Source organism: Heterodontus francisci, chromosome 6 (assembly GCF_036365525.1).
Source record: "Heterodontus francisci isolate sHetFra1 chromosome 6, sHetFra1.hap1, whole genome shotgun sequence".
Lineage (NCBI taxonomy): Eukaryota > Metazoa > Chordata > Chondrichthyes > Heterodontiformes > Heterodontidae > Heterodontus > Heterodontus francisci.
The window spans coordinates 102,950,929-102,977,439 of record NC_090376.1 but is presented as its reverse complement, the minus strand read 5'-3'; the positions used below and the strand labels follow the sequence as shown (position 1 = coordinate 102,977,439).

At 44.0% G+C, this 26,511-nt stretch overlaps 1 protein-coding gene across 1 annotated transcript in view; it reads right to left on the bottom strand.

Moving 5' to 3' along the window:
* cnmd (chondromodulin) overlaps positions 1–26,511 on the bottom strand; it is a 78,798-nt gene that overhangs the window by 25,634 nt on the left and 26,653 nt on the right. The window contains exons 3-4 of the mRNA XM_068032901.1: positions 13,854–13,994; positions 12,047–12,160 (exon numbers count right to left, since the gene is read on the bottom strand). Of these exons, the coding sequence (XP_067889002.1) occupies positions 12,047–12,160; positions 13,854–13,994 (255 nt within the window). The remainder of the gene's footprint in view (positions 1–12,046; positions 12,161–13,853; positions 13,995–26,511) is intronic.

Genomic DNA, 26,511 nt, shown 5'->3' with positions numbered 1-26,511 from the left:
AAAATGGAATTAAAAAGCTAGTCTAGTGGTGATCATGAAACCATTGTCGATTGTTGTAAAAACCTATCTGGTTCACTAATGTCCTTTAGGGAAGGAAATCTGCCATCCTTACTTGGTCCAGCCTACGTGTGACTCCAGACCCACAGCAATGTGGTCCACTCTTAAATGCCCTCTGAAAGGGCCTAGCAAGACGCTTAGTTCAGGGGCAATAAGGGATGGGCAAAAAGTGCTGGCATAGCCAGCAACGCCTACATCCCCCAAACGAATAAAACAAAAAATGTCATTATTGCTTTTGATGCTCCGAACACATGATCATTTCACTGAATCTCATATCTCACATGGGGTCAATCAAGTGGACAACAGAATATGATTCCAATGCTGACATACTTGAAGAAAAGATACCTACACCAACATCTCCCAAAATCATTAGATCAGCACCTAAAAGCACTTGTAAACCTGAGATGCTGCAGGCTGATTTCAAAATGACAGAGTGGTATTGATTACAACTTCTCTGGTTTGACACTACAGACCGTTAACTTTCAGATACAGTTAAGTTTCAGTCTACAAAACACACTAAATCTCATTTCACTTTTCATCTATCTTTTGTTATAGCACTACATCTGTCAAATTTCTGTGGCTTCAATCTCACATTTTGGACTCTTCAACCTTACTCATTGTGAGCTTGTCATGCACCACAATATGACTATTTCCCTAGACCAGAGATCAACCAGGCCTTTTTTTTCCAAACTTCATAGAACCTGCCCTTTTAACAGAATTACCAGATTTGTCTATTTTTCTTGTTCCGCTACATTAAATAATTCATTTGGAGACCATCCTCTCCTTAATTGGAGGCATCTCGGGGCAGGCTCCTTCAAGGATTTGAGCGCCAGTATCTTCAGATACAGCAATGTTAGACAGACTCTTCAAGGGCTGTCAATTGATAGTGATATCCCTGAGATAGACCATAGCTCTTAGGCTTATTAAGTTGATGGTAGCTATCATTCATTGTTTAAGACTTCCTATTAAAGTTTGTTCTAGTACTCCAAAATTCAATGGGTTTCTGAACGTCTACTCAAATGAATTTCAAGAAACAGCGTCTTCAGGAGAGATGGCTGGATATTCATCTCTCTCTCTCTAACTATAGGTAAGATGCATTTGGGATTCTAAGTAACCTTTTCCCCTATTTTCTATGAACCTCTCTATTACAATACCTGTAGCAATACCTAACTTTTCCTCAAAAGGACTCAACTCTGCACCGTAGAGATTACAGCTGGAGTTAGCTTTACCTCCACATTCCAGTTGAGGGGGCAGGAACCCCCAGGCCACAGTGCTCAAGACAGGTTTATTGCTATTATGGGGACTTTTGGCTAATAGAGCAGAAAGCACATAATATTTTCAAGACTTAGACATTGCAGAAGCAATATTCTCCTTGATTGTAGTGACAAGTCAAATGCATAATGAAGTTTCAAGATACCGAGCTCTGCCTTTTGTATTCTGTGCTCCCATAGCATGGAACTTAGTTAAGGAAGGTCAGCAAGAGTGAGAGGTAAAGGGCTTCCAAAGATGTCAGGTGGCACATAATTTTTATAGTTACAATCCTACTGCTATTCTACCCATCAGATAAACTATTCCAGGCACCACTGTGTGGGGTTGACTGAAGATCAGTGCCTCTGGAGGATAATGTTTAACAAGGAAGCAGTGACAGCCATGGCAATTCTGGTACATCACCTGCAGACAAGAACTAAGATTCGTACGGCATTACCAATAGCTTCAAAAATGCCACAGCCTCAAATGTTAAGCAACCAGTGCTTTCCAAACTAGTACTGATGCTAGCCAATTTTCTCTGCACAGATACAAAAGGTCGGGGGGGAATCAGATTTAGTAGAGCTGACATTTTTCTCACTGACCAGTAACAGCAAGATGGCCAATTCTACCAGTCTGCTGAGTTTCTGACTGTTGAGGGTCATTAATTGCACCCATATGGCCATTTGGACAACGTTGAACCAAAATGGTTGTTTAATCAATGTCTGCAACCCTCATTCGAGAATCATGCAGGTCAATTACTGTTTTCCTTGCAGCTCCCATGATACTTCTATTTTATGGAAATTGTCCAGTCCTATTTTAAAGTGGTAGGAAGACTGAAAGGATGGCCTTTGATGTAGCACTTCAAATTTCCTGATATATCAGAGGGTACATTGCAGTACAGACCCCAGGGTCCCTAAATCACTGTCAGCTGCTGCAAAATGCTGCTCTGCAAAATCCTCCCTGTCTTGTCAAGCAACAAAAGCAGAATCCTTGAAGCCATGCCAGAGAAGGAGGGTAACAGTCACCATGAGGAAGCAGTTGGTGGAATATCAGCACAGCCTTTAAAGGCTAGTTCATCAGATACTTAATAAGTACCCAAGATGCCCAACTTCTCAAACTGCTTGACAACAACAACAAAATAAACTTTCCTAAAATGTCTTCTTTCTTGTATACTTCCTCAACTTCCATCAATACATATCTTTGTTGTGTTCCTGCATTTTCTAAACAATTACAATGAACCAACTGCACAATGCACTAATTAAGTAAAGGACATTATTTTAAAGCCACTGTATATTCTGCAAATGCTTCTCCTTTGTATTGATATATTGTGAATGATGTACAACATACAACCGACGACTTTTTCTAACTGATTCTTTGGTGGAAAGAGTAAAGTTGCTGGCTAGCTGCAGGGTTTCACTGATGGCTTTCTGGGATACTGGTAGCCATAGACAACCTTATACCATGCATTTTAGAGGAGTCTCAGTCAGTCCTGTGAGGGCTGAATCCTTAGCTGCTGCAGCAGAGGCAGCAATCATGCTGGACCTCCAGCTAGCAGCTGTTCAGTAGGCACCAATGCTTGCTCCACCTCACCCTTGTACTCTGACTCACCCAATGCATCCTCCTAAATCTCTAGTAGTGTAGTGATTGCTTGGTCCTGATCACTCAGATCTCTGCATTGTAGTAGCTATTTAGTCCACCCACTCTCTGCCATACCTAATTGTTCAGAGGAGATGGTGACATAGTGGTAATGTCGCTGAACTAATAGTCCAGAATCCTAGGCTAATGGCCTTAGAACGTGGGTGCAAACCCCACCACGGCAGCTGATGGAATTTAATGGGTGGCGCAGTGGTTAGCACTGCAGCCTCACAGCTCCAGCAACCCGGGTTCAGTTCTGGGTACTGCCTGTGTGGAATTTGCAAGTTCTCCCTGTGACCGTGTGGGTTTCTGCTGGGTGCTCTGGTTTCCTCCCACTGCCAAAGACTTGCAGGTTGATAGATAAATTGGCTATTGTAAATTGCCCCTAGTGTAGGTAGGAGAATGGTGGGGATGTGGTAGGGAATATGGGATTAATGTAGGATTAGTATAAATGGGTGGTTGTTGGTTGGCACAGACTCGGTGGGCCGAAGGGCCTGTTTCAGTGCTGTATCTATAAATAAAATTTTAAAAAATGCCACTTGAGCAGGGATGCTTGATGGGCTGCAGTCTTGAGAGTCAGCTGCATGAATCATTCCTACTCCATCCATATTTTTGCTGGGCACACTCTCTTGACAACTGCTGTATGTCAGAACTGAACTTTGGGCAACTCCTGCCTCAAGGATGTCTCTTGTCAATCTCCCAGCATGTTGGTGCTGGCTAAGAGACCATCTTTTATATTTGTGCACCAGGCCCTTATAACAGATGTATGGTAATTACAAAAGACACTCCCACTATGCTTATGACCTGTGTCACTGAGAGCTCTGTTGCTGATGCCACAGGAATTGTGTACCATGGAAGACTGCAGTGAAACCACAGATCTACTACTGCGCAACTCCATACTCATCTGGCTTTGTAGTGTATTTTGTGATGAGATAAGTGATTCATACAGATAATTCTGTTTCAAAGTAACTCCACCAAAAACAGGTTATATTGTCTTTCACTCTTTTCTCGTTAGGGCAACCTTATGCAGATTATCTGCTGCATTTACCTACATCACATCAATGACTGCATTTCAAAAGTAACTTATCAATTCTAAAGTGCTCTGGGATGACCTGAGAATGTGTTAAGGCATAATATAATTGCAAGTGCATTCTTTCCTTCTCTTGGGCAGAGCTGTAATAGTGATGAAGGGTGCGAGCATGCTTAAGGATACTGTGCATGAAAGGAGTCTGTTCATCCATTCCTAACAAAATGTTAAAATTCTTTCTTCATTGAACATTTTCAAGCAATTCTTTCATTGACCTTATGCTCTCTGTACAGTTATTGAAATTGAGAGTATGCCTCTGTGACATTCTCCCTGTATAACAGTATTACACAGCATGAACATTATAGTACTGTACTTGCTACAAGTTCTGAGAAAGGCTCCAGCTTCACAGTGCCCTGCTCCTTCAGTGCTCCCAAGTGTAGCCTCTTCCAGAGGCATGAAGGACTTGAGACACTTGGGGCAACCACCTGTGAGATTCTGCCTTGATGATTATACACCATCTTGTCTTGTAAGCATGTGTAATAGTATACAGAGATAGGAGATACTCACAACTGCGACACCACCAAACAAATGCATAGCGTCAGGAGGTTTTAAGTGATTATTTTTCATTTGTGTTCACTATGGAGAAGGATGATGTAGTGTAGAGATCAGGGAAGGGGATTGTGATATACTTGAACAAATTAGCATTGAAAGGGAGGAGGTATTAGAGGTCTTAGTGTGCTTAAAAGTGGATAAATCCCCAGGCCCAGATGAGATGTATCCCAGGCTGTTATGTGAGGTAAGGGAGGAGATTGCAGGGTCTCTGACACAAATTTTCAAATCCTCTCTGGCTACAGTCAGAGGACTGGAGGACAGCGAATGTGGTACCATTATTCAATAAGGGTAGCAGGGATAAACCAGGTAATTACAGGCCAGTGAGTCTAACATCAGTGGTAGGGAAACTATTGGAAAAAATTCTGAGAGACAGGGTTAATCTCCACTTGGAGAGGCAGGGATTAATCAAGGATAGTCAGCATGGCTTTGTCAGGGGGAGATCATGTCTAATAACCTTGACTGAATTTTTCGAGGAAGTGACTAGATGTGGAGATGAGGGTAAAGCAGTTGATGCCATCTACATGGACTTCAGTAAGGCTTTTGATAAGGTCCGGCATGGGAGATTGGTCAAGAAGGTAAGAGCCCATGGGATCCAGGGCAATTTGGCAAATTGGATCCAAAATTGGCTTAGTGGCAGGAGGAAGAGGGTGATGATCGAGGGTTGTTTTTGCAATTGGAAGTCTGTGGTGTACCGCAGGGATTGGTGCTGGGACCCTTGCTGTTTGTAGTGTACATTAATGATTTAGACTTGAATATAGGAGGTATGATCAGAAAGCTCGCAGATGACATGAAAATTGGTGGTGTCGTAAATAGTGAGGAGGAAAGCCTTAGATTACAGGACAATATAGATGGGCTGGTAAGATGGGCAGAGTAGTGGCAAATAGAACTTAATCCTGAGGAGTGTGAGGTGATGCATTTTGGGAGGACTAACAAGGTAAAGGAATATATCATGGATGGTAGGACGTACAGAGGGTCAGAGGAACCTTTGTGTACTTGTCCATAGATCACTGAAGGCAGCAGCACAGATGGATAAGGTGGTTAGGAAGGCATATGGGATACTTGCCTTTATTAGTCAAGACACAGAATATAAGAGCAGGGAGGTTATGATGCAATGTATAAAACACTAGTTAGGCCACAGCTGGAGTACTGTGTACGGTTCTGGTCGTCACATCACAGGAAGGATGTGATTGCCCTGGAGAGGGTGCAAAGGAGATTCACCAGGACGTTGCCTGGGCTGGAGCATTTCAGCTATGAAGAGAGACTGGATAGGCTAAGGTTGTTTTCCTTAGAGCAGAGAAGGAGGAGGGGGGGACCTGATTGAGGAATACAAAATTATAAGGGGCATTGATAGGGTGGATAGGAAAAAACTTTTTCCCTTAGCACAGGTGTCAATAATCAGGGACATAGATTTAAGGTAAGGGCAGGAGGTTTAGAGGGGATTTGAGGAAAAACTTTTTCACTCAGACGGTGGTTGGAATCTGGAACACATTGCCTGAAGAGGTGGTAAAGGCAGGAACCCTCGCAACATTTAGATAAGCACTTGAAACGCCATAGCATCCAAGGCTACGGACCAGGTGCTGAAAATTGGGATTAGAATAGATAGGTGCTTGATGGCCGGCACGGACACAATGGGCCGAAGCGGTTTCTGTGTTGTATAACTCTATGACTCTAACACCAAACAACTGCATTGCATCAGGGGCATATCACATGCTAGAACCTTATGATGCATATTCCTTGTGTGAAGCTTCTTTAAGAACTGCTACTGAGTGCATTACTTCCCATAAGCACTTGACAATTCTAAGCACAGCATACATTAGGTGTCTCCAGTCATATAAAATCTTCCTCGAGTTCCTTCTACCGTTAATCTGGGTGACTTATTACAGCTTAGTATCTTACAGCATGACCAGATGAAATATTTAGGAGGGGTGACTTTCTGCAACTTTACTTGTAGCAGGTGCTTGTCATGCATAACAATATTATTGGCTTGCCTTAGCTTCTGGATCCCATGAAGGAAGAGTGAAGACTCTGCTTCAGAATGTTAAATTTGAGGGTTATGAATGCCATTAGTGGGAAGCTCCATATAAATTAGATGAAGCTCCTCTCCTTTCTCAGTTTTTTAATCTCCTATTTCACGTCTAGATTCTCTGCAAGTCAGGTTCTGCCTCTCTGCATTGGAAAATAGAGACCATGATTGACAACATGTTCCATCTTGCTGTTCAAATTGTTCATCAAGTAAAATGCTATAATGCATATATCTTTGCCTACATATTAAGCAAATAGAATTCAATGATTTTGGAAAAACACATTTGAAAGGAGCATCTCTGCTTCCACCTGTTTGAGAATCTTTAAAGGAAGTGCAACCATGGATTTGTTTGCACTCATACATTTGAGTTAGAGTAAAATCATGTTGCTTTAGTCCAAGTTGCATTTGCCTGTATTATTGACACTTACAATCTTGGGGACTTACATAAATAGTCATAGAGTCATAGAGAAATACAACACTGAAACAGGCCCTTCGGCCCACCGAGTCTGTGCCGACCAACAACCACCCATATATACTAATCCTACATTAATCCCTTATTCACTACCACATCCCCACTTTCTCTCAATTCTCCTACCACCTACCTACACTAGGGGCAATTTACCATGGCCAATTCGATATCTTTTGATAATTCAACCTGTTCTGGCTTGCTGGCTAAAACAGCTTCTTTGGTAGATTTTGCATGGTTTGTGTCTCTCAAATATTCACCTCCTTAAGATTTGCTTTCAATTAATTCTCATGAACTATTGGTTTCTTTCACAGTAGACAAGCAAGACTCACTCCTCTTAAGTCCATGACTATGTTAACACGTCTGAGTCTGAGCTGTGTCTTTTTTTTTGCAGGCTTACTTTATTGCAAATACCTTTTCTCAGGGCGGCACAGTGACGCAGTGGTTAGCACTGCAGCCTCAGAGCTCCAGGGACCCGGGTTTCGATACTGCCTGTGTGGAGTTTGCAAGTTCTTCCTGTGTCTGCGTGGGTTTTCTCCGGGTGCTCCGGTTTCCTCCCACAAGCCAAAAGACTTGCAGGTTGACAGGTAAATTGGCCATTATAAATTGTCACTAGTATAGGTAGGTGGTAGGGAAATATAGGGACAGGTGGGGATGTTTGGTAGGAATATAGGATTAGTATAAATGGGTGGTTGATGTTCGGCACAGACTCGGTGGGCCGAAGGGCCTGTTTCAGTGCTGTATCTCTAATCTAATCTAATCTCTACCTTTTTAAAACATTTTGAATTTTCCCAGTGGCAAAGGTATACAAGGCATACTAGCCAGGTGACATTCACTGCGCAAGCGTACATTTAGATAATGGCTGCTTGGTGAAGTACTTGAGGGAGAATGATTAGTGCTCTGAAACTATGGCCGGGATTTTACCCAAGGCGGACGGGAGCCAGCCACTGACTGAAAAATCAGTGGCAAACCCGCTTCCGCCTTGCCTGGTGATCCGACCGGGTTTTAATTGGTGTGAGGTGGTAGGAAGTCCTGCCGAATAGAACTGACTGCCAATCAGCGGGCCAGCAGTTAACTGTCCCAGGAGCACCACTGGGAGTAGTGGCCACTACTGGGACTACAGCCCAGCTCAAAGACGAAGATGTCAAGGAGCCGGGAACACAGGTAGATTTTGGTTGCCTCGCTGGGGGTAATCGGTCGGGCCCTGGCGAGGAAAGGGTGGTCGATTGGGGAGGCAGGGGGCCGTGTTGGGTGTTGGAGGGGGTTGGGGTAGTGGGGGTGGCCCACCATCAGGCACAGGGTGCCCGATCATGAGAGCCCCCCCGCCTCCGCTTTTGTCAGGTGTCTTCTCAAGGTCCTTGGCCGCCCGACTAGCCACAGGTAAAATCCCCCTGGAGGTGGGCAAAGGCTCTTAAGTGGCCAGTGTGGCCACTTAAGGGCCTTGACTGGCTTGGGGCAGGCGGGCCGTCTTTTGCCGCTGCCACCCTGCGTAAAGTGGCGGCGGAGGCGTGAGTGGATCAGGAAGGTCTCCCGGAGCCTCCCACTCCATTTTATGCCACCACCACCACCCCCCCCCCCCCACTGCCACCATTCCGCTCTTTGGTGGGGGAGGGGGGGGGCGTAAAATTCAGCCCTATCTTCCAGCAAGCAGTCAACATGAGGAAAAACTGCCAAGAGAATAGATTTTTGGTATTTTACAGTCCAATAATCCTTTCTGAAATTGTGGGATCCCTTCCAGCTGGGGATTATTATAATATACCTTTAACATGTAACTGGCAAGTTGTATTTGGTTCATATTTATGCGGGTTTGCAAATTTCTGACCAGGATTAAATCTTTTCCCCTACTGGAATAAAAAAGCAATTTAGACAATTATTGGCAAGGTTGAATCACTTAACTTGTCACACTCCAAATTCTACTTAGATAATCAGTGTACTTTACTGGAGGTGTAAAACATATGTAAACTATCCTATAATATAAACTAGCTGATTAAAAAACAGTTAGCAAGGCTTTTGGGACAACTGCAGCAACTGTGATCCTGTCTTAACTTTAGTACAGAGACAGGCATCAAGCTTGATATCACTGAAGAATGTCCAGTGGAAGGACTCCAACAATCTGTGCCAGAGGCTGAAGCAGCATCAACATGAAATATGTGTGGAAGTCTCCTCACCACTCACTTCAATAAAGGAAATCTCCTGTACCAATGTAGTTTCAGCCATCTGCTTGTCTTTTCCCTATAGACAATCACCAATCACAAACATACACATATTCACATGTACAGAGAATATAGAAAGATAGCTCCTTGGCTATTGTTAAAGTAATTTTTGTTCTTGAATTTCATTGTCTACCATTCCCAATTATATCTATACTATATCTATATTACAAATTTAGGGTGTGCAGTGCTGGCTACCCCATAAGATGTCTTAGTGTCTTACACTTGGGGATGTGCCAGTATTGCCTAATATCTAACCCTATGATATCATAATCTAGGGGTGTAATGACATGAATCCCTTGTGACTTGAACTGGATATTGTGCCTTTTGCATGTGCCCTCGTGAATATTTCTCCAGCCTTTATGGAGATGGTCCGTGAAATGCTTGTCTAAATGAAGCCTGTTTACTTCACAGTCCTAGGTCTCAGATGCTGTGCATCTCATCTTGGCTACTAGCTTTTTGGCCAAGGGTAGACTGCTGGGCCACTTACAAGCTATATAAATGCATCAGTCTTAATAGAATACACTTTTTCTCTAACATTTTCCAAACTCTTTGTCATTGTTAATTGTAATCTTTTTTTCAAGATCCCCCATTCAGACTACAGGGTAATTGAAGAGTTGCCCCGATGTCAAATATGGTGACAGTCAGAGAATTTTGCAAGCACACTTCCAATGTATCCACAATCTTCAGTTGGTTCCCCAACATTGGATAAAATTTCCACCATGGATGGAGTGCATTGGCCCAACACAGTATGTATGTTGTGTAGGAAGATTTATCTTTTCAACCTCTCATTTGTGCTATGAAGCTGACTAGGGATATCCTGTTGTTGCTCGAAGACTCTGAATGACCAACCTGCTGAGCTGTATACTCATCTGTTTTTCTGTTGGTATCTCTATCTTGCAATGCCTATGACCTTGAAATGGTCGTTCCAACTTGCCTTTGATTAATGGATGCACTGCATTATTAGTGATGAGTGATGTTAATATAATGGTAACTATCATATTAGTTTGGGTGCCTCAGTCTCATTTGATGCTGCCTAAAGTAGCACTTCCATTTGCTGTGGTGCAGTGCGTGAGACACATAATCTTGGACTTTAGATACTCCAGGTTCATCTGTAGAGAGAGAGAGGATGGATCCATATTAACAATGTTTCACACCACCTTTGTAGTAACATGGCAATACAGACAATGTATGATTATTGACTAACAATTGCTGTATGACTTTAAACATGAATTCAACATTGTTACAGTTGCCCTTTCTGAGGGACAATCAAAGAAAGATCCTTACCAGTCATTTTTGCAGGCCACATCTTCAGCCCTTTACACTTCTTCTGTGAATTCAAGGCAGAAGAGATGTGACACATTCTTCTCTGTCTCTGATGGTGTCCTTTGCTGCCATGATTCTCCCTTCTGTTGCTTTTCTTATCTGGTGGCTAAATGCAGTTTTTTTCCTTTATGCCCTTTGTTGTGAAAACCACTTTTTCACTTTCTATCACGTTCCTCCCATTTTTGACAGTTTAACAGAGTGTTCTTCCAGTCCTTCCAATACATGGGGCCCCAATACCAAATATGGACATCCTCTTGACCACTGGCACCATCACAATTAAAGCTGTGCCACTTTCTGTGACAATGTTAACACAGTTTGAAACAATTTCTACCTGGTGATTTAAAGGAGTTTGGAACCCATTAGCTCTGCTTGTAAAGGTACTAAACTGTGATTATTCTAGCTATGCATTGACATTGAAATCTAATATACTACCATTGATAAGTTATGATGCTGCACGTCAGAGATATAGCAACAATTTTAGATAACCATCTAAAGCCCCTATGATGCCCACAGGCCAGGAACTCACATCCACGGTTCTTTAAAACTTGTCAGTTTAAAAAAAAATACATTAAATTTTCAATTAAAATTTTAATTGAACATAGCCTCTCAAATTTCATTTTTGTCCGAAAACCTTAGCTGTCAAATATTTCGTGACTTGTCAAAAATTAAAATCTAATTAAACATGAGATTCTTGAGATTAAAACATGTCTGGAGTTCTTATTTCAGTATTTTGACCTATTACAGACATTACTTAAGGTGCCACCTCTCCCTGTCTCATCTGAATCTAATTTGCATATTAGTAATTCTACTAATTATCCCAGGCGGGCTGGGGCTACTAATAATAGATAGGGAGAAAGGTATAATGTATCATAGCTGCTCACTTAGAATTGACTTACTGCTAGGCTGGAATGTGCAAATTATTGTTTTAAATAAGTGCGTGACAAAAATTAAAGACTCCTGATTGGAATTTGCTCTATATACTTTTCGTAATTCCTTCATCTGATATTTTAGCAAATGGATTAACCTATTTACTTAAGTTGTGCAATGTGACTTCAACTCTTATTTGCACATACAGATCTTTGCTTTTTCTTGCCTTCCCTCTGGGACAATAGGCGAATAGACTTCAGATGCTTTTTCTCAGCTGTCCAAGTGTATGAGTTTCACAGTATCTGGGCAACTAGGCCAGATTCCCTTGTGAATCTGAATGTCACACTCAAGGGGAAAATCTTGCCCTGCAGCAAACTGCATCTCCTGTTGATTGACATGGCAATGAGGTCGAGAGAAATCGAGGGCCTGAAAATTATGCATGCACTCGACTGTAAGATACGACAAGCCCCAGCTCCAAATGGTATTAATATATTTACTTTCTCCATTTATAGATTATGTTACCTAGATCTTGCTGTTTTAAAAATCATTAGAAATTAAAAACCATTAACACCTACAAGCTCAAGTGAAATTGCTTCTGTTTTCAGATTCTCGATATCTGGCAGGTGTGCTTTAGCTTGGGCTTTGATGTAGCACTTCTCTCCTCCAGCAAAGTGAATTCCTGTGATTCCCTGGAACATAGAAATTAGCTCTTGATAAACAATCCATAAGCACATCTGTAGCTCCTCTCAAGTGGCACTGAAACATGTCACAAAACAAGTGCAACAAAAATTCTACATTTACAAATGGTTAATTTTGTTCTACGTTTTCATTGAAAAAGTAGCTATGCTCCGCAATCACGCTTAAACTTCTGAGTCAGGAGTTTGTATGTTCAAGACCCGCTCCAGACACTTGAGTACATATTTAAGGCTGACGCTTCAGTGCAGTGCTGAGGATGGGACGTTAAACCGAAATCCTGTCTGCCTTTCAGGTGGACATAAAAACAATCTCATGGCACTATTCAAAGAAGGGTGGCACAGTGGTGCAGTGGTTAGCACTGCAGCCTCACAGCTCCAGCAACCCAGGTTCGATTCCGGGTACTGCCTGTGCAGAGTTTGCAAGTTCTCCCTGTGACTGTGTGGGTTTCTGCCGGGTGCTCTGGTTTCCTCCCACAGCCAAAGACTTGCAGGTTGATTGGTAAATTGGCCATTGTAAATTGCCCCTAGTCTAGGTAGGAGAATGGTAGGGAATATGGGATTAGTATAAATGGGTGGCTGTTGGTCAGCACAGAACTCAGTGGGCCAAAGGGCCTGTTTCAGTGCTGTATATCCCCAAGAGCAGGGGAATTGTTGCCAGTGACCTGGCCAATATTTATCCTTTAACCAAAGTCACTAAAACAGATTATCTGGTCATTATCACAATGCTGTTTGTGTGCAAATTAGCTGCAAATTTCCTACATTATGGAAGTATTTCATTGGCTGTAAGGCATTTGGAACATCCTGACGTCATCTTTAAATGCAAGTTCTATCTTTTCCTTTTTTTAAAGTCAGGATCTATTTGGTTCTTTGTAATACACCTTATACTGTACAAAAGACCCAAATTGTGTACACCCTGGCTGAACTTTTAAAAAAAATTGATACCCAAATGATCAGGAAACAAATACAAAACTGTTTTACATTAAATCACAAGAGGCCAATTTTCATTCAGCCCATTCACAGTGAAAAATGTGCAGTAAGCTGGTGAATTTTTAAAAAAATGCCTAAGGCACTTCAGAACTTGCCTCAAAATGGGAAACCAGAATTCCTGCCCAAAATAGGTAGGGCTTTATTGGAATATTAAAATTATGGTCCTAGTTGTAGGATCCTGATGCAATTTTCAGGTATCAATAAGCAGAGCATGTGCCGCACAGGGTCTGTTCAGTGGCACCGGTTGAAAAATGGCCTAACCGGGAGTTTCTAAAGGAACCGCTGAAGGGTGCTATATGACTGCCATAGATACCATAGTGCAACTGATTTTTCTGTGGCCAGGAGGAGCGTGAAGGTTCCTCCTGCCCCCACAAAAATCTTGTCACCAGCTGCCAGCCACTCAGTGGCTTTCTGCCCCACTCCTCCCTCCCCAGGATTGCCTATCCCTCCTTTAAAGCTTTGACTTCCGGCTCAGCTCCCTAATCAGCTCACTGTCTCTTGAGCATTGGCAGTGTGCTGAACAAATTCAAATTAGGCCTGACAATGAAAATGGTTTCAATCGAAAGCAAATTAAGTGTAATTCACAATGTACAATTATTATATTATTATTATTGACAATACACTTATAAATAAGCCAGGAACTGGAAGGTATCTCATAACAGGCTGCTCTTCTCAAGATTTAAGACACAGTTTGACTTACAGTTTGAAAATCATGAACTTCCACTGCCTCTTCACTGCCACTTCCAGTTCTGAAAGTTTCAAGGTTGTTCACAGTATCAATTTCCAATGATCCATCCTTTACCTTTCCATTGATGCTCATGCTATAATGCATATTGTATACCTGTAATCGAATCAACAGTATTGTTATTACTACCAGTAAATGATTAAATTCTAAGTGCAGAGCATTTATGTTCAGTATTCTGTATAAGGCTGCTAAATTTGGAAAAAAGGGGAGAACAAAAAAGAGGCCAATTTCCTCTTTAGCAGTTGAGGTAGCACAAAGGAAAATCAAGTGGGGTTGATTGTTATTAAAGATGGATTGGTTGCCCCCAAAAGACTTTGGGATTCTTTGGCATTCTCATGGATAAAGGAGGATGCAGATAATAAAGCACTCTGGAACCACACATGGGGGCACTGAGGAAATCTCTTAAGTTCCAGTATGGCTAATTTGGCCCTTCTCATTGAAGCAGAGTCCAGTCTGATTTAGCTTTATATACGTTAGCTAGGTATTGATTTAGACACAACTGCTAAAGAGGAAAATCTCCACAATTTCCTGACTGAGACTTGTTCTCAGATCTCTCCCAAATGGCAGTTAAACCAGCTACTATGCAGTGCACATGAGCTACTCAGACTGAAAATCTCCTTTCGAATCCCTCCTTCATGGTGTAGGGAAGTGTCACACTCATTCCACAGCTCCCTTTTGTGTTGTGATCAAGATCATGAACTATCTGTGTGTGGGGAAATGACAGACAGAAACACAAGGCTGAACAATTGGATTTCTTTAGTAAGTTAATAAGTAAAACTTGGACTTGCCAAACAAATTAAGACGGCTCAGCACTGTAACGTATCTTTTAATGCAATGTGGGATAAAGGCTAACCATTTAGCTGTCATATTGACACTGAGAAAGGAATGCATTATGGACACTGTCTTATACAAAGTTACCATTCATCAGATAGCTAAATTAGGTATGCTTGAATATTTTTTACCACTTGTTAAGCTGGCAACTGGGTTTTAATACATCAACAATGTTGATGGAGCAAACATTAATGTAATTAATTCCTTTCTCTGTGCGCCATATTATTGAACTGCCTTAATTCATTGCAGTTCATCTGAAGCCATCATTTGTGCAAATGGCAACCGAACTGTACTATGTCTCAGATAAAGTAGTAGATGTTGGCAATGGCTGCCCACTTCAATTTATCTAAACGCAGCATCTCAGAAATTTCTATTCGCACTGAAGAATGAGTGGGTGGGTGCCAGAGGTGGTGCAATGTCCTTGGAAAATCATCTAATTTTACTTAAGAGACTGACATGCTGCCTTTGAAGAGGAAAGTGCCACATAAACCAGATAGAATAGTAGCACATTCAGAAATTGAAGCAAAATGTATTAGCTAACAAAATCACTCAATCATTCCTCGCATCAAAAGGTTAGTGCTGTACAAGGATTCAAACTCACCATTGTGCTCCAAACCATTATCCAGATTAAGTAATCAAGGCAGGATACTTGTTTTTATTTTTAAACATTCATTTAATGTGAAGATGTTCCTTTTACGATGTAATTCCTTTCAAAGCATTTTTACCGTTTGAGTATTTAGTGTGGCATTCATCCAATTCAGTGTGTGCTTCAAGGGTGATACAAGGTAATTACAGACGAGCAAGGCCATTCACCCTCACCTTGTTTCATCCATCCTGAGAGATGCTAATACCACTCCATTGTACCATCCAATTGTTTATTAAATGAATCCAGGGTTACTGCCTGCTCTATTCTAACTGGAAGTTCATTTCACATGTTAACTATTCTTTGATGGGCTGAAGGGCCTGTTTCTGTGCTGTATAACTCTACGACTTTATGACTTTGCCTGACTGTGTAAAATGGAAGATAGTGAATTGGAAGCTCGTTTTTCATCTCCCAATGGAAATAAAAATCGGGAAAGATGTAAAACAGATTGCTGATTTTCTATCACCTACTTTAAGCTATCACACAAAGTCAAGATTCATCTCTTTGTGTGATGAAAGTTGTCCTGTTATCTGTCTTAAAATTACCTGCTCTAGTGTAAATCTGTGTCCCATAGTTCTACCCTTAAAGTAATATTCTGGGTTAACTTTATACAGTTAATAATCTTATCTACCTCGGTAAGATCATCTCGCAGGCACCTTCCTTCCAGGCTTGTTATGTCCAACAATGTTCAATAATTCCTCACAACTCATCCCCCTGACTCTAGGAATCAGCCTTGTGTCAATATTGCCTCCAGCACCAGAATATTTTTCCTTTCTTGGTGATTAGAATTGAATGCAGCATTCAAGTTGCAGCCAGACTGGAGCACTATAAAATTTGGCCATTATTCTTCTAACTGATTTTCTACTGTTTTGGCTATGTAGTTCAATATCTTATTAGCTTTTTTGATTACTGCGTTAAATCAACTAACATGCCTAGGACTCTTTCAACTTCATTGTTAGCTATTTTGTTACCATTCACAAGTAAGCGTGTTAATTTGTTTTTTGTTCCTATACATAGCACTTTATTTTAGTCTGCATGAAATTTTATCTCCATTTGATCTGCACATTTACAAATCTTGCATAACGCATTTTGTAATTTCAGAATGGCCTCCCCACCCGCCACCGCTGCCCCCCCCAACTCTGCACTGATTATCTTTAAATTTGACTACTTTGCATTTAAGTTTCTGATCCAGGCGATCTATATAAATTAGAAACAATCATGATCCCAACACTGACTCTGAAGCACCCAACTTAGTACCTTCACCCCCACATAACCCCCCCCATCCTATTCATTTCAATATAATTAATGAGCAGTCATTGTCATCTACTCTTCAACCAGTTTTATATCCTTACCATGAATCCACACAACTTTGAGTCTAATTAGACCATGGGCTGGATTTTACCTGAGGTGGACAGGAATTCGCCACCAACGTGAAAGTCGGTGGCGAACCCGCTTCCCCTAGCCTGGGGATCCGTCCCGTATTTTACGAGTCCCCGGGCTTTAATTGTCCCGAGGCGGGACTTCTACTCACTTGAGGGAGGAAGTCCCATCTCAGTGAGCTGCCGGCCCATCAGCCGGCTGGCAGCTCTTAGTCCCAGCAACACCACCAGGAGCGGTGGCCACTGCTGGGACTACAGCCCAGCCAACGCCATGGACCCTGGAGAGTGGGTAAATTGGGCTTGCCTCACCAGGGGGATCGGCCATGCCCTAGTGAGGCTAGGGTGGTCGCTTGGGGGGGCTGGGGCATCTTGGGTCCCGGGGTTGGGTTGGGAGGTGGAGGCGGCCCTCAATTGAGCACCCTGTGCCCAACTGCCATGCCCCCCCTCCCCAGGGTGCGGAAAGGCCGGCAGCTAACGCTGGGTGGTCTAATATGTCCCCAGCATGCCCGCTTGCCATGGGCAAAATACCTGTGGAGGCGGGCACAGGCCCTTAAATGGCCGTTAAGTGGCCACTTAAGGGCCTTGATTGGCCTCGGACGGGCAGGCCATTTCTCCCCCATGCCCGACCACCGTAAAGTCGACCAGAGGCAGAAGCGGGGCGGGTTGGCCTCCCAGAACCTCCCGTTCAATTTTACGCCACCCCCAGGCCACCAACTGACCCGCTGGGGCGGCGTAAAATTCAGCCCCATATCTTTTGAAAGTCAAGGCGTACCATGCCATTGGGTTTACACAGTCCACTGAAAACATTATTTCCTCAAAGAAATTGAGGTTAGTCAGGCAGAATCTTCCACTTCTGAATTTATGCTGACTTCTGTTAAGTAGCTTATTGTTGTACACATGATACTCAAGTGTACACCTGATAATCAATTCCATTATTTAATATGGAATGGAAAACAAGCGTGTCTGTAGTTGCATGTCACAGTCATACAGTCATTGTGGCACAGAAGGCAGTTATTCGGCCCATCGAGTTTGTGCCAGCTCTCTGCACAGCAGTCCAATCCGTCCCATTCCCCCGCTCTATCCCCATAGCCCTGCAAGTTTATTTCCCTCAGGTACCCATCAAATTTCCTTTTTAAATCATTCATTGTCTCTGCTTCCACCATCCTCGTAGGCAGTGAGTTCAAGGTCATTACCACTCGCTGCATTAAAAAGTTCTTCCTCACATCCAACCTGCATCTCTTGCTGTCAAGAAAAACCTATATGCCAAATGAGAAATATTAATTTAATTGGTTGGAAACATACATTCGTCATTTAATGGAAAAAACCCCACAGTAACTTTAAAAATAAACAGCAGCCAAGATACCGCTGCAATTTGCTTTTGACGTACCAGGAGATTGAATTGCAGACAGAAGTCTGAGAAGCTCTGGACCCAGAACAATGGCTTGCTCTAAGTAGTTGAATTACCTAGGATTGCTTCATTAGCACGACAGTCAAGGCCATCCTGACACATTGACTTTGAAAGAGCAAACCCCTCCGTGTGTAAATATTGGCACCCTGAAACCTGTGGAGCCAAATCTGAACTTTGCATCTCATTAAAAACAAAGGGGATTGAGAGAACCATGTGACCATCTGTCCATCTCTGAAAAAACAGTTTTGTCACACTCACAGAAGACAAGGAGTAACTGAGACTGTAGCAACAGAGAAAGCTGCGTGCTTCCCGTTCTCTCCCCCCAGAAAACATCAAGCTTGAAAACCGTCCGCGACTGTGGACCCTCAAAGCCTACAAACTGCTACAGCCAGCCACCAGGGGAAGAGAGCCAACTACAATTCTACCTTCAAGAAAACCCTGAGCAAAGCAGGCCAACCACAAAGTGCACTTTAACTAGCAAGGACCTCAAGAATACAGCTTCAGCTGAGGACTACCGGATCCTCCACTTCACAGACTGTGTATTGAAGTTCCATTTATTCTTGACTTTAATCCAACCAGCAAATCTATTTTTCCTTCTGTAATCTATTAGTGTGTGTGTGATTCTCATGTGAATGTGTGCGTATGTCATGCTAGGCCTCCACCTGCCAAGAACAAGGCACATTAATTTTGTCATGAACATTGCTTTTAAACTGTGACTGGAGTTAAGAAAGGACTTGTTAAACAGATTAGCCGTGGCTGGAAAAGATATTTGCATATAACACACTGTGTTTGGAAGGACAAAGCAGCCATTCCCTGACATTCAATCCACAATGGACTTTTGATCACCAGACATTGAAGGTGGGGGAGCTTGCATTCCAGGTTGACTGCTAAGATGGTCGAATACACAAACGGACATGGTCAAACCAGCCAGTCACATGACTAACCTGCTGGACAACTTGAGTTTTCTGAATTTATACAAACAGTTTGGGCAGAAAGCTGTTTGCTCCTGGGCTGAGAAGATCTCTCTCCTGTCTGCTCCCATCTCTTTCTCACAAGCCTCTGAATCCTCTGAAGACACATGAATCCCAAGAAAGAAAAGTTTCCGACAGCAAACAAGGTTTCAGAAGAATACTGGGCCCCAATGAAAAGCAAAATCTACCGACAATCAAGGACTCTAGAGTGAGCTCGAAAAATCGTAACAAAAACTTCAGATATTGCCTCAAACTTTTCCACTTTATTTTTCTTCTGCTCTTTTCTGTCTCTATTTGCAAGTGTCTACTGCATATGCATGCTAGTGTGGGCACATCGTGTATCCTTAGGTGTTAACTGAATTAGAGTTTAAGTTTAATAAATTTCAAATTTTCTTCTTTAAACCTAAGAAAGCCTGGTTAGTGTTGGTTTCTTTGCTTTATAATTGGAAAGCGGTGAACAAGGATTCACCAAGGGGGAGCTGAAAACACAGTGTGTTTAAAATTAAACCCTGGCATCTTTCTCACCTGGTCGTAACAGTATTTTTTTAGTATTTTTAAATCAGGGTTAGAGTGTTAAGTATGATAAACTTAACTCTTTCTTGTTTAAACTCAGGAAAACCTGTCCGATTGGTTCTTGCACAATCACAGTAAAGGTAAAAGATAAAATACTAACAGAAATAGTAAGCACAATCACTGTTTAAAAGGAATAAGCCCTGTTGCGGTCAAATAAGAGGAAAGACAAGAGGGGAGCCTGAGATCCCCTCCTCAGCTGGTCATAACACTTGCCCAAAATCTTTAATGTCTGTTCCGTAGGCCTTGTACCATCAGCTAATAGGAATAGTTTTTCTTTGTCGACCTTACCCACACCTGTCATGATCTTGTACACCTCTAACAAATCTCCCCTCAATATCTTTTGCTCCAAGGAGAACCTACCCTTGTAGCTAAAATCCCACATCCCTGGAACCATTCTGGAAAACCTCCTCTGCACCCTCTCATAGAAAACAGAATCATAGAAAGTTTAAGGCACATAAAGAGGCCACTTGGCCCATTGTGTCTGTGCTGGCAATAAATGATCCACCTATTCTAATCCCATCATCCAGCATTTGATCTGTAGCCTTGCAGATTACGGCACTTTTTTTTCATTCATTCATGGGATGTGGGCGTCGCTGGCCAGGCCAGCATTTATTGCCCATCCTTAATTGCCCTTGAGAAGGTGGTGGTGAGCTGCCTTCTTGAACCGCTGCAGTCCATTTGGGGTAGGTACACCCATAGAGCTGTTAGGAAGGGAGTTCAGGATTTTGGCCCAGCGACAGTGAAGGAACGGCGATATAGTTCCAAGTCAGGATGGTGTGTGATTTGGAGGGGAATTGCAGGTGGTGGTGTTCCCATGTATTTGCTGCCCTTGTCCTTCCAGTTGGTAGAGGTTGCGGGTTTGGAAGGTGCTGTCTAAGGAGCCTTGGTGCATTGCTGCAATGCATCTTGTAGATGGTACACACTGCTGCCACTGTGCGTCGGCGGTGGAGGGAGTGAATGTTTGTAGATGGGGTGCAAATCAAGCGGGCTGCTTTGTCCTGGATGGCGTCAAGCTTCTTGAGTGTTGTTGGAGCTGCACCCATCCAGGCAAGTGGAGAATATTCCATCACACACCAGACTTGTGCCTTGTAGATGGTGGACAGGCTTTGGAGAGTCAGGAGATGAGTTACTCGCCTCAAGAGTCCTAGCCTCTGACCTGCTCTTGTAGTCACGGTATTTATATGGCTACCCCAGTTCAGTTTCCGGTCAATGATAACCCCTAAGATGTTGATAGAGGGGGATTCAGCGATGGTAATGCCATTGAATGTCAAGGGGAGATGGTTAGATTCTCTCTTGTTGGAGATGGTCATTGCCTGGCACTTGTGTGGCACGAATGTTACTTGCCACTTATCAGCCCAAGCCTGGATATTGTCCAGGTCTTGCTGCATTTCTACACAGACTGCTTCAGTATCTGAGGAGTTGCGAATGCTGCTGAACATTGTGCAATCATCAGCGAACATCCCCACTTCTGACCTTATGATTGAAGGAAGGTCATTGATGAAGCAGCTGAAGATGGTTGGGCCTACGACACTACCCTGAGGAACTCCTGCAGTGATGTCCTGGAGCTCAGATGATTGACCTCCAACAACCACAATCATCTTCCTTAGCGCTAGGTATGACTCTCGCCAGCGGAGGATTTTCCCCCGATTCCCATTGACTCCAGTTTTGCGAGGGCTCCTTGATGCCATACTCAGTCAAATGCTGCCTTGATGTCAAGGGCAGTCACTCTCACCTCACCTCTTGAGTTCAGCTCTTTTGTCCATGTTTGAACCAAGGCTGTAATGAGGTCAGGAGCTGAGTGGCCCTGGCGGAACCCAAACTGAGAGTCACTGAGCAGGTTATTGCTAAGCAAGTGCCGCTTGATGGCACTGTTGATGACACCTTCCATCACTTTACTGACGATTGAGTAGGCTGATGGGGCGGTAATTGGCCGGGTTGGACTTGTCCTGCTTTTTGTGTACAGGACATACCTGGTCAATTTTCCACATTGCAGGATAGATGCCAGTGTTGTAGCTGTACTGGAACAGCTTGGCTAGGGGCGCGGCAAGTTCCGGAGCACAGGTCTTCAGTACTATTGCCGGAACATTGTCAAGGCCCATAGCTTTTGCAGTATCCAGTGCCTTCAGTCATTTCTTGACATCACGCGCAGTGAATCGAATTGGCTGAAGTCTGGCATCTGTGATGCTGGGGACTTCGGGAGGAGGTCGAGATGGATCATCAACTTGGCACTTCTGGCTGAAGATTGTTGCAAATGCTTCAGCCTTATCTTTCGCACTGATGTGCTGGGCTCCCCCATCATTAAGGATGGGGATATTTGTGGAGCCACCTCCTCCAGTTAGTTGTTTAATTGTCCACCACTATTCACGGCTGGTTGTTGCAGGACTGCAGAGCTTAGATCTGATCCGTTGGATATCGGATCGCTTAGCTCTGTCTATCGCATGCTGCTTATGCAGTTTGGCACGCAGATAGTCCTGTGTTGTAGCTTCACCAGGTTGACACCTCATTTTGAGGTATGCCTGGTGCTGCTCCTGGCATGCCCTCCTGCACTCTTCATTGAACCGGATTGGTCTCCTGGCTTGATGGTAATGGTAGAGTGGGGGATATGCCAGGCCGTGAGGTTACAGATTGTGGATGAGTACAATTCTGCTGCTGCTGAAGGCCAAAAGCGCCTCATGGATACCCAGCTTTGCATTGCTAGATCTGTTCGCAATCTATCCCATTTGGCACGGTGATAGTGCCACATAACACGATGCAGAGTATCCTCAATGTGAAGGCGGGACTTAGTCTCCACAAGGACTGTGCGGTGGTCACTCCTACCTATACGGCCATCATTAGACTAGCTTTTAATTCCAGATTTATTAAATTAAATTCAACCTTCTGCTGTGGTGGGATTCAAACCCATGTCCCCAGAGAAATACCCTGAGTCTCTGGGTTACTAGTCCAGAGACAATACCACTACGCCACTGTCTACCCTTGAGGCTGATATTCAGACACCTTTTGAATGAGATGAGGGTTTCTGCCTCAACTACTCTCTCAGGCAGTGTGTTCCTGACTCCCACCACCATCTGGGTGATCTGGTTTTTCCTCATCTCCCCTCTAATTTTTCTACCAATCATTTAAAATCTATGCCCCCTCATCACTGACCTCTCTGCTAAGGTGAATAGGCCCTTCACCTACACTCAATCCAGGCCCCTCAAATTTTTTTGCATTTCAATCGGATCTCCTGTAGCCTTCTCTGTTCCAAGGAGAACAACCCCAGCCAATCCAATCTTTCCTCATCGCCACATATTTCCAGTCCTGCCAACATCCTTGTAAATCTCCTCTGTACCCTCTCTAATGAAATTACATCCTTTCTGTAATCAGGTGACCAGAACTGCACACAGTACTCAAGTTGTGTACTAACCAATGAGTTATACAGTTCCAGCATAACCTCCCTGCTCTTACATTCGATACCTCGGCTAATAAAATAAAGGATTCCATATGCCTTTTTAACCACCTTATCAACCTGTCCTGCTATCTTCATGGATCTGTGAACATTCACTCCAAGGTCCCACACTTCCTCTACACTTCTCAGTATTTTCCCATTAATCGTATATTCCTTTGCCTTGTTTGACCTCCCCAAATGCATCACTTCACACTTCTCCAGGTTGAATTCTATTTGCCACTTTTCTGCCCATCTAATCAGACCATCAATATCTTCCATCTCATCTTACGTCTCATCCGACGCATTAACAAAAAACTTTTTTTCTTCCTTTCAGGTGTTAAGGAACGCAAGCTCCAGCAGCTGATGGGGACTAATGCCCCTCCAGATCCTCCTTCCGCTTCACTTCCCTCTGACCCCACCCCTTCTGATCTGACCCCTTGCCGTGTATTCACTATACCCTCTGACCTCCCCCTCTCTGATGCTGAGCGTTCTGTACTCAGCAAAGGTCTCAGTTTTATTCCCTTACGCCCCCACCTCAATGAATTTCGCGCTCGGCATGACGTTGAGCTCTTCTTCCGTCGCCTCCGCCTCCGGGCTCACTTCTTCGACCAGGAGTCCTCCCCCCGACCAGCAGACCCATTCACCCGCCTCCAGCATTCTCCCTCTACCTGGACCCCTCACCCTGGCCTCTTGCCCGCTCTTGATCTCTTCATTGAAAACTGTCGGCGAGACATTGGTCGTCTCAATTTCTCTGCCCCCCTCACTCACTCTAACCTGTCCCCCTCTGAACTTGAGGCACTCCGTTCTCTCAGGTCTAACCCCGACATGGTCATCAAACCTGCAGACAAGGGTGGTGCTGTTGTTGTATGGCGTACTGACCTCTACCTTGCAGAAGCTCAACGCCAACTCACAGACACCTCTTCCTACCTCCCTCTGGACCATGACCCCACCACCGAACATCAAGCCACCGTCCAAAGGACTGTCACTGACCTCATCTCCTCTGGAGATCTTCCCTCTACAGCTTCCAACCTCATAGTCCCGCAACCCCGGACAGCCCGCTTCTACCTCCTTCCCAAAATCCACAAACGGGACTGTCCCGGCAGACCCATTGTGTCAGCCTGCTCCTGCCCAACTGAACTTATTTCTTCCTATCTAGACTCTATCTTTTCTCCGCTGGTCCAGTCTCTTCCCACCTACATCCGTGACTCTTCTGACGCCCTACGTCATTTTGACAATTTCCAGTTTCCTGGTCCCAACCGCCTCCTCTTCACTATGGACGTCCAATCGCTCTACACCTCCATCCCCCACCAGGATGGTTTGAGGGCTCTCCGCTTCTTCCTGGAACAGAGGCCCAACCAGTTCCCATCCACCAACACCCTCCTCCGCCTGGCTGAACTTGTTCTCACATTGAACAACTTCTCCTTCAACTCCATGCATTTCCTTCAAGTAAAAGGTGTCGCTATGGGTACCTGCATGGGTCCTAGTTATGCCTGTCTTTTTGTGGGATATGTCGAGCATTCTTTGTTCCAGTCCTACTCAGGCCCCCTCCCCCAACTCTTTTTCCGGTACATTGATGACTGTATCGGTGCCGTTTCCTGCTCCCGCCCCGAACTAGAAAACTTTATCAACTTTGCTTCCAATTTCCACCCTTCTCTCACCTTTACATGGTCCATCTCTGACACTTCCCTTCCCTTCCTCGACTTCTCTGTCTCCATCTCTGGGGATAGGTTGTCTACCAATATCCATTATAAGCCCACTGACTCCCACAGCTACCTCGACTACACTTCTTCACACCCTACCTCCTGTAAGGACTCCATTCCATTCTCCCAGTTTCTCCGTCTCCGACGCATCTGCTCTGATGATGCTACCTTCCATGACGGTGCTTCTGATATGACCTCCTTTTTCCTCAACCGAGGATTTCCCCCCACTGTGGTTGACAGGGCCCTCAACCGTGTCCGACCCATTCCCCGCACCTCTACCCTCACCCCTTCCCCTCCCTCCCAGAACCGTGACAGGGTTCCCCTTGTCCTCACTTTTCATTCCACCAGCCTCCATATCCAAAGGATCATCCTCCGCCATTTTCGCCACCTCCAGCGTGATGCCACTACCAGTCGCATCTTCCCCTCCCTTCCCCTGTCAGCATTCCGAAGGGATCGTTCCCTCCGCGACACCCTGGTCCACTCCTCCATTACCCCCACCACCTCGTCCCCGTCCCAGGGCACCTTCCCTTGCAATCGCAGGAGGTGTAATACCTGCCCATTTACCTCCTCTCTCCTCACTATCCCAGGCCCCAAACACTCCTTTCAGGTGAAGCAGCGATTTACTTGTACTTCTTTCAATGTAGTATACTGTATTCGCTGCTCACAGTGTGGTCTCCTCTACATTGGGGAGACCAAGCGCAGACTGGGTGACCGCTTTGCGGAACATCTCCGCTCAGTCCGCAAGCAGGACCCTGAGCTTCCGGTTGCTTGCCATTTCAACACTCCCCCCTGCTCTCATGCTCACATCTCTGTCCTGGGATTGCTGCAGTGTTCCAGTGAACATCAACGCAAGCTCGAGGAACAGCATCTCATCTACCGATTAGGCACACTACAGCCTGCCGGACTGAACATTGAGTTCAATAATTTCAGAGCATGACAGCCCCCCACTTTACTTTCATTTTTTGTCATTTTTAGTTATTTTTTCTTCCTTTTTTTTTACATTCCTTTTTACATTTTTTACAATCTTATTTTGCATTTATTTCATTTCATCTTAGTTTGTTCAGTTTGCTTACCCACTGTTTTTTTCAGGTTGTTTTTCTTCAGGTTTGCACTTGCTGATGTTCAATTTTCAGGATATTCACACCTAATCTGTACTAATGCTTTGTCTTTCAACACACCATTAACATATTGTTTGCCTTTGCTCCGTGACCTTTTGGTCAGCTATGTGGCCTGGTCCAATCTGCACCTTCTCCTTTGTTATCTCTTGCCCAACCCCCACCTCACTTGTTTATAATCTGTGACTTTTCTAATATTTGTCAGTTCCGAAGAAGGGTCACTGACCGAAACGTTAACTCTGCTTCTCTTTCCACAGATGCTGCCAGACCTGCTGAGTGAATCCAGCATTTCTTGTTTTTGTTGTGATCAATATCTTCCTGCAGCCTGCAGCTATCCTCATCGCTATCTACCACACGGCCAATCTTTGTGTCATCCACAAAGGTCTTGATCATGCCCCCTACATTTATGTCCAAATCGTTAATATGCACCACAAAAAGCAGGGGATCCAGTACTGAGCCCTGCGGCACGCCAGTGGAAACATCCCTCCTGTCGTAAAAATACCGGTCAATAATTATCCTTTGTTTCCTGTCACTGAGCCAATTTTGTATCCACCTTGCTGCATTTCTCT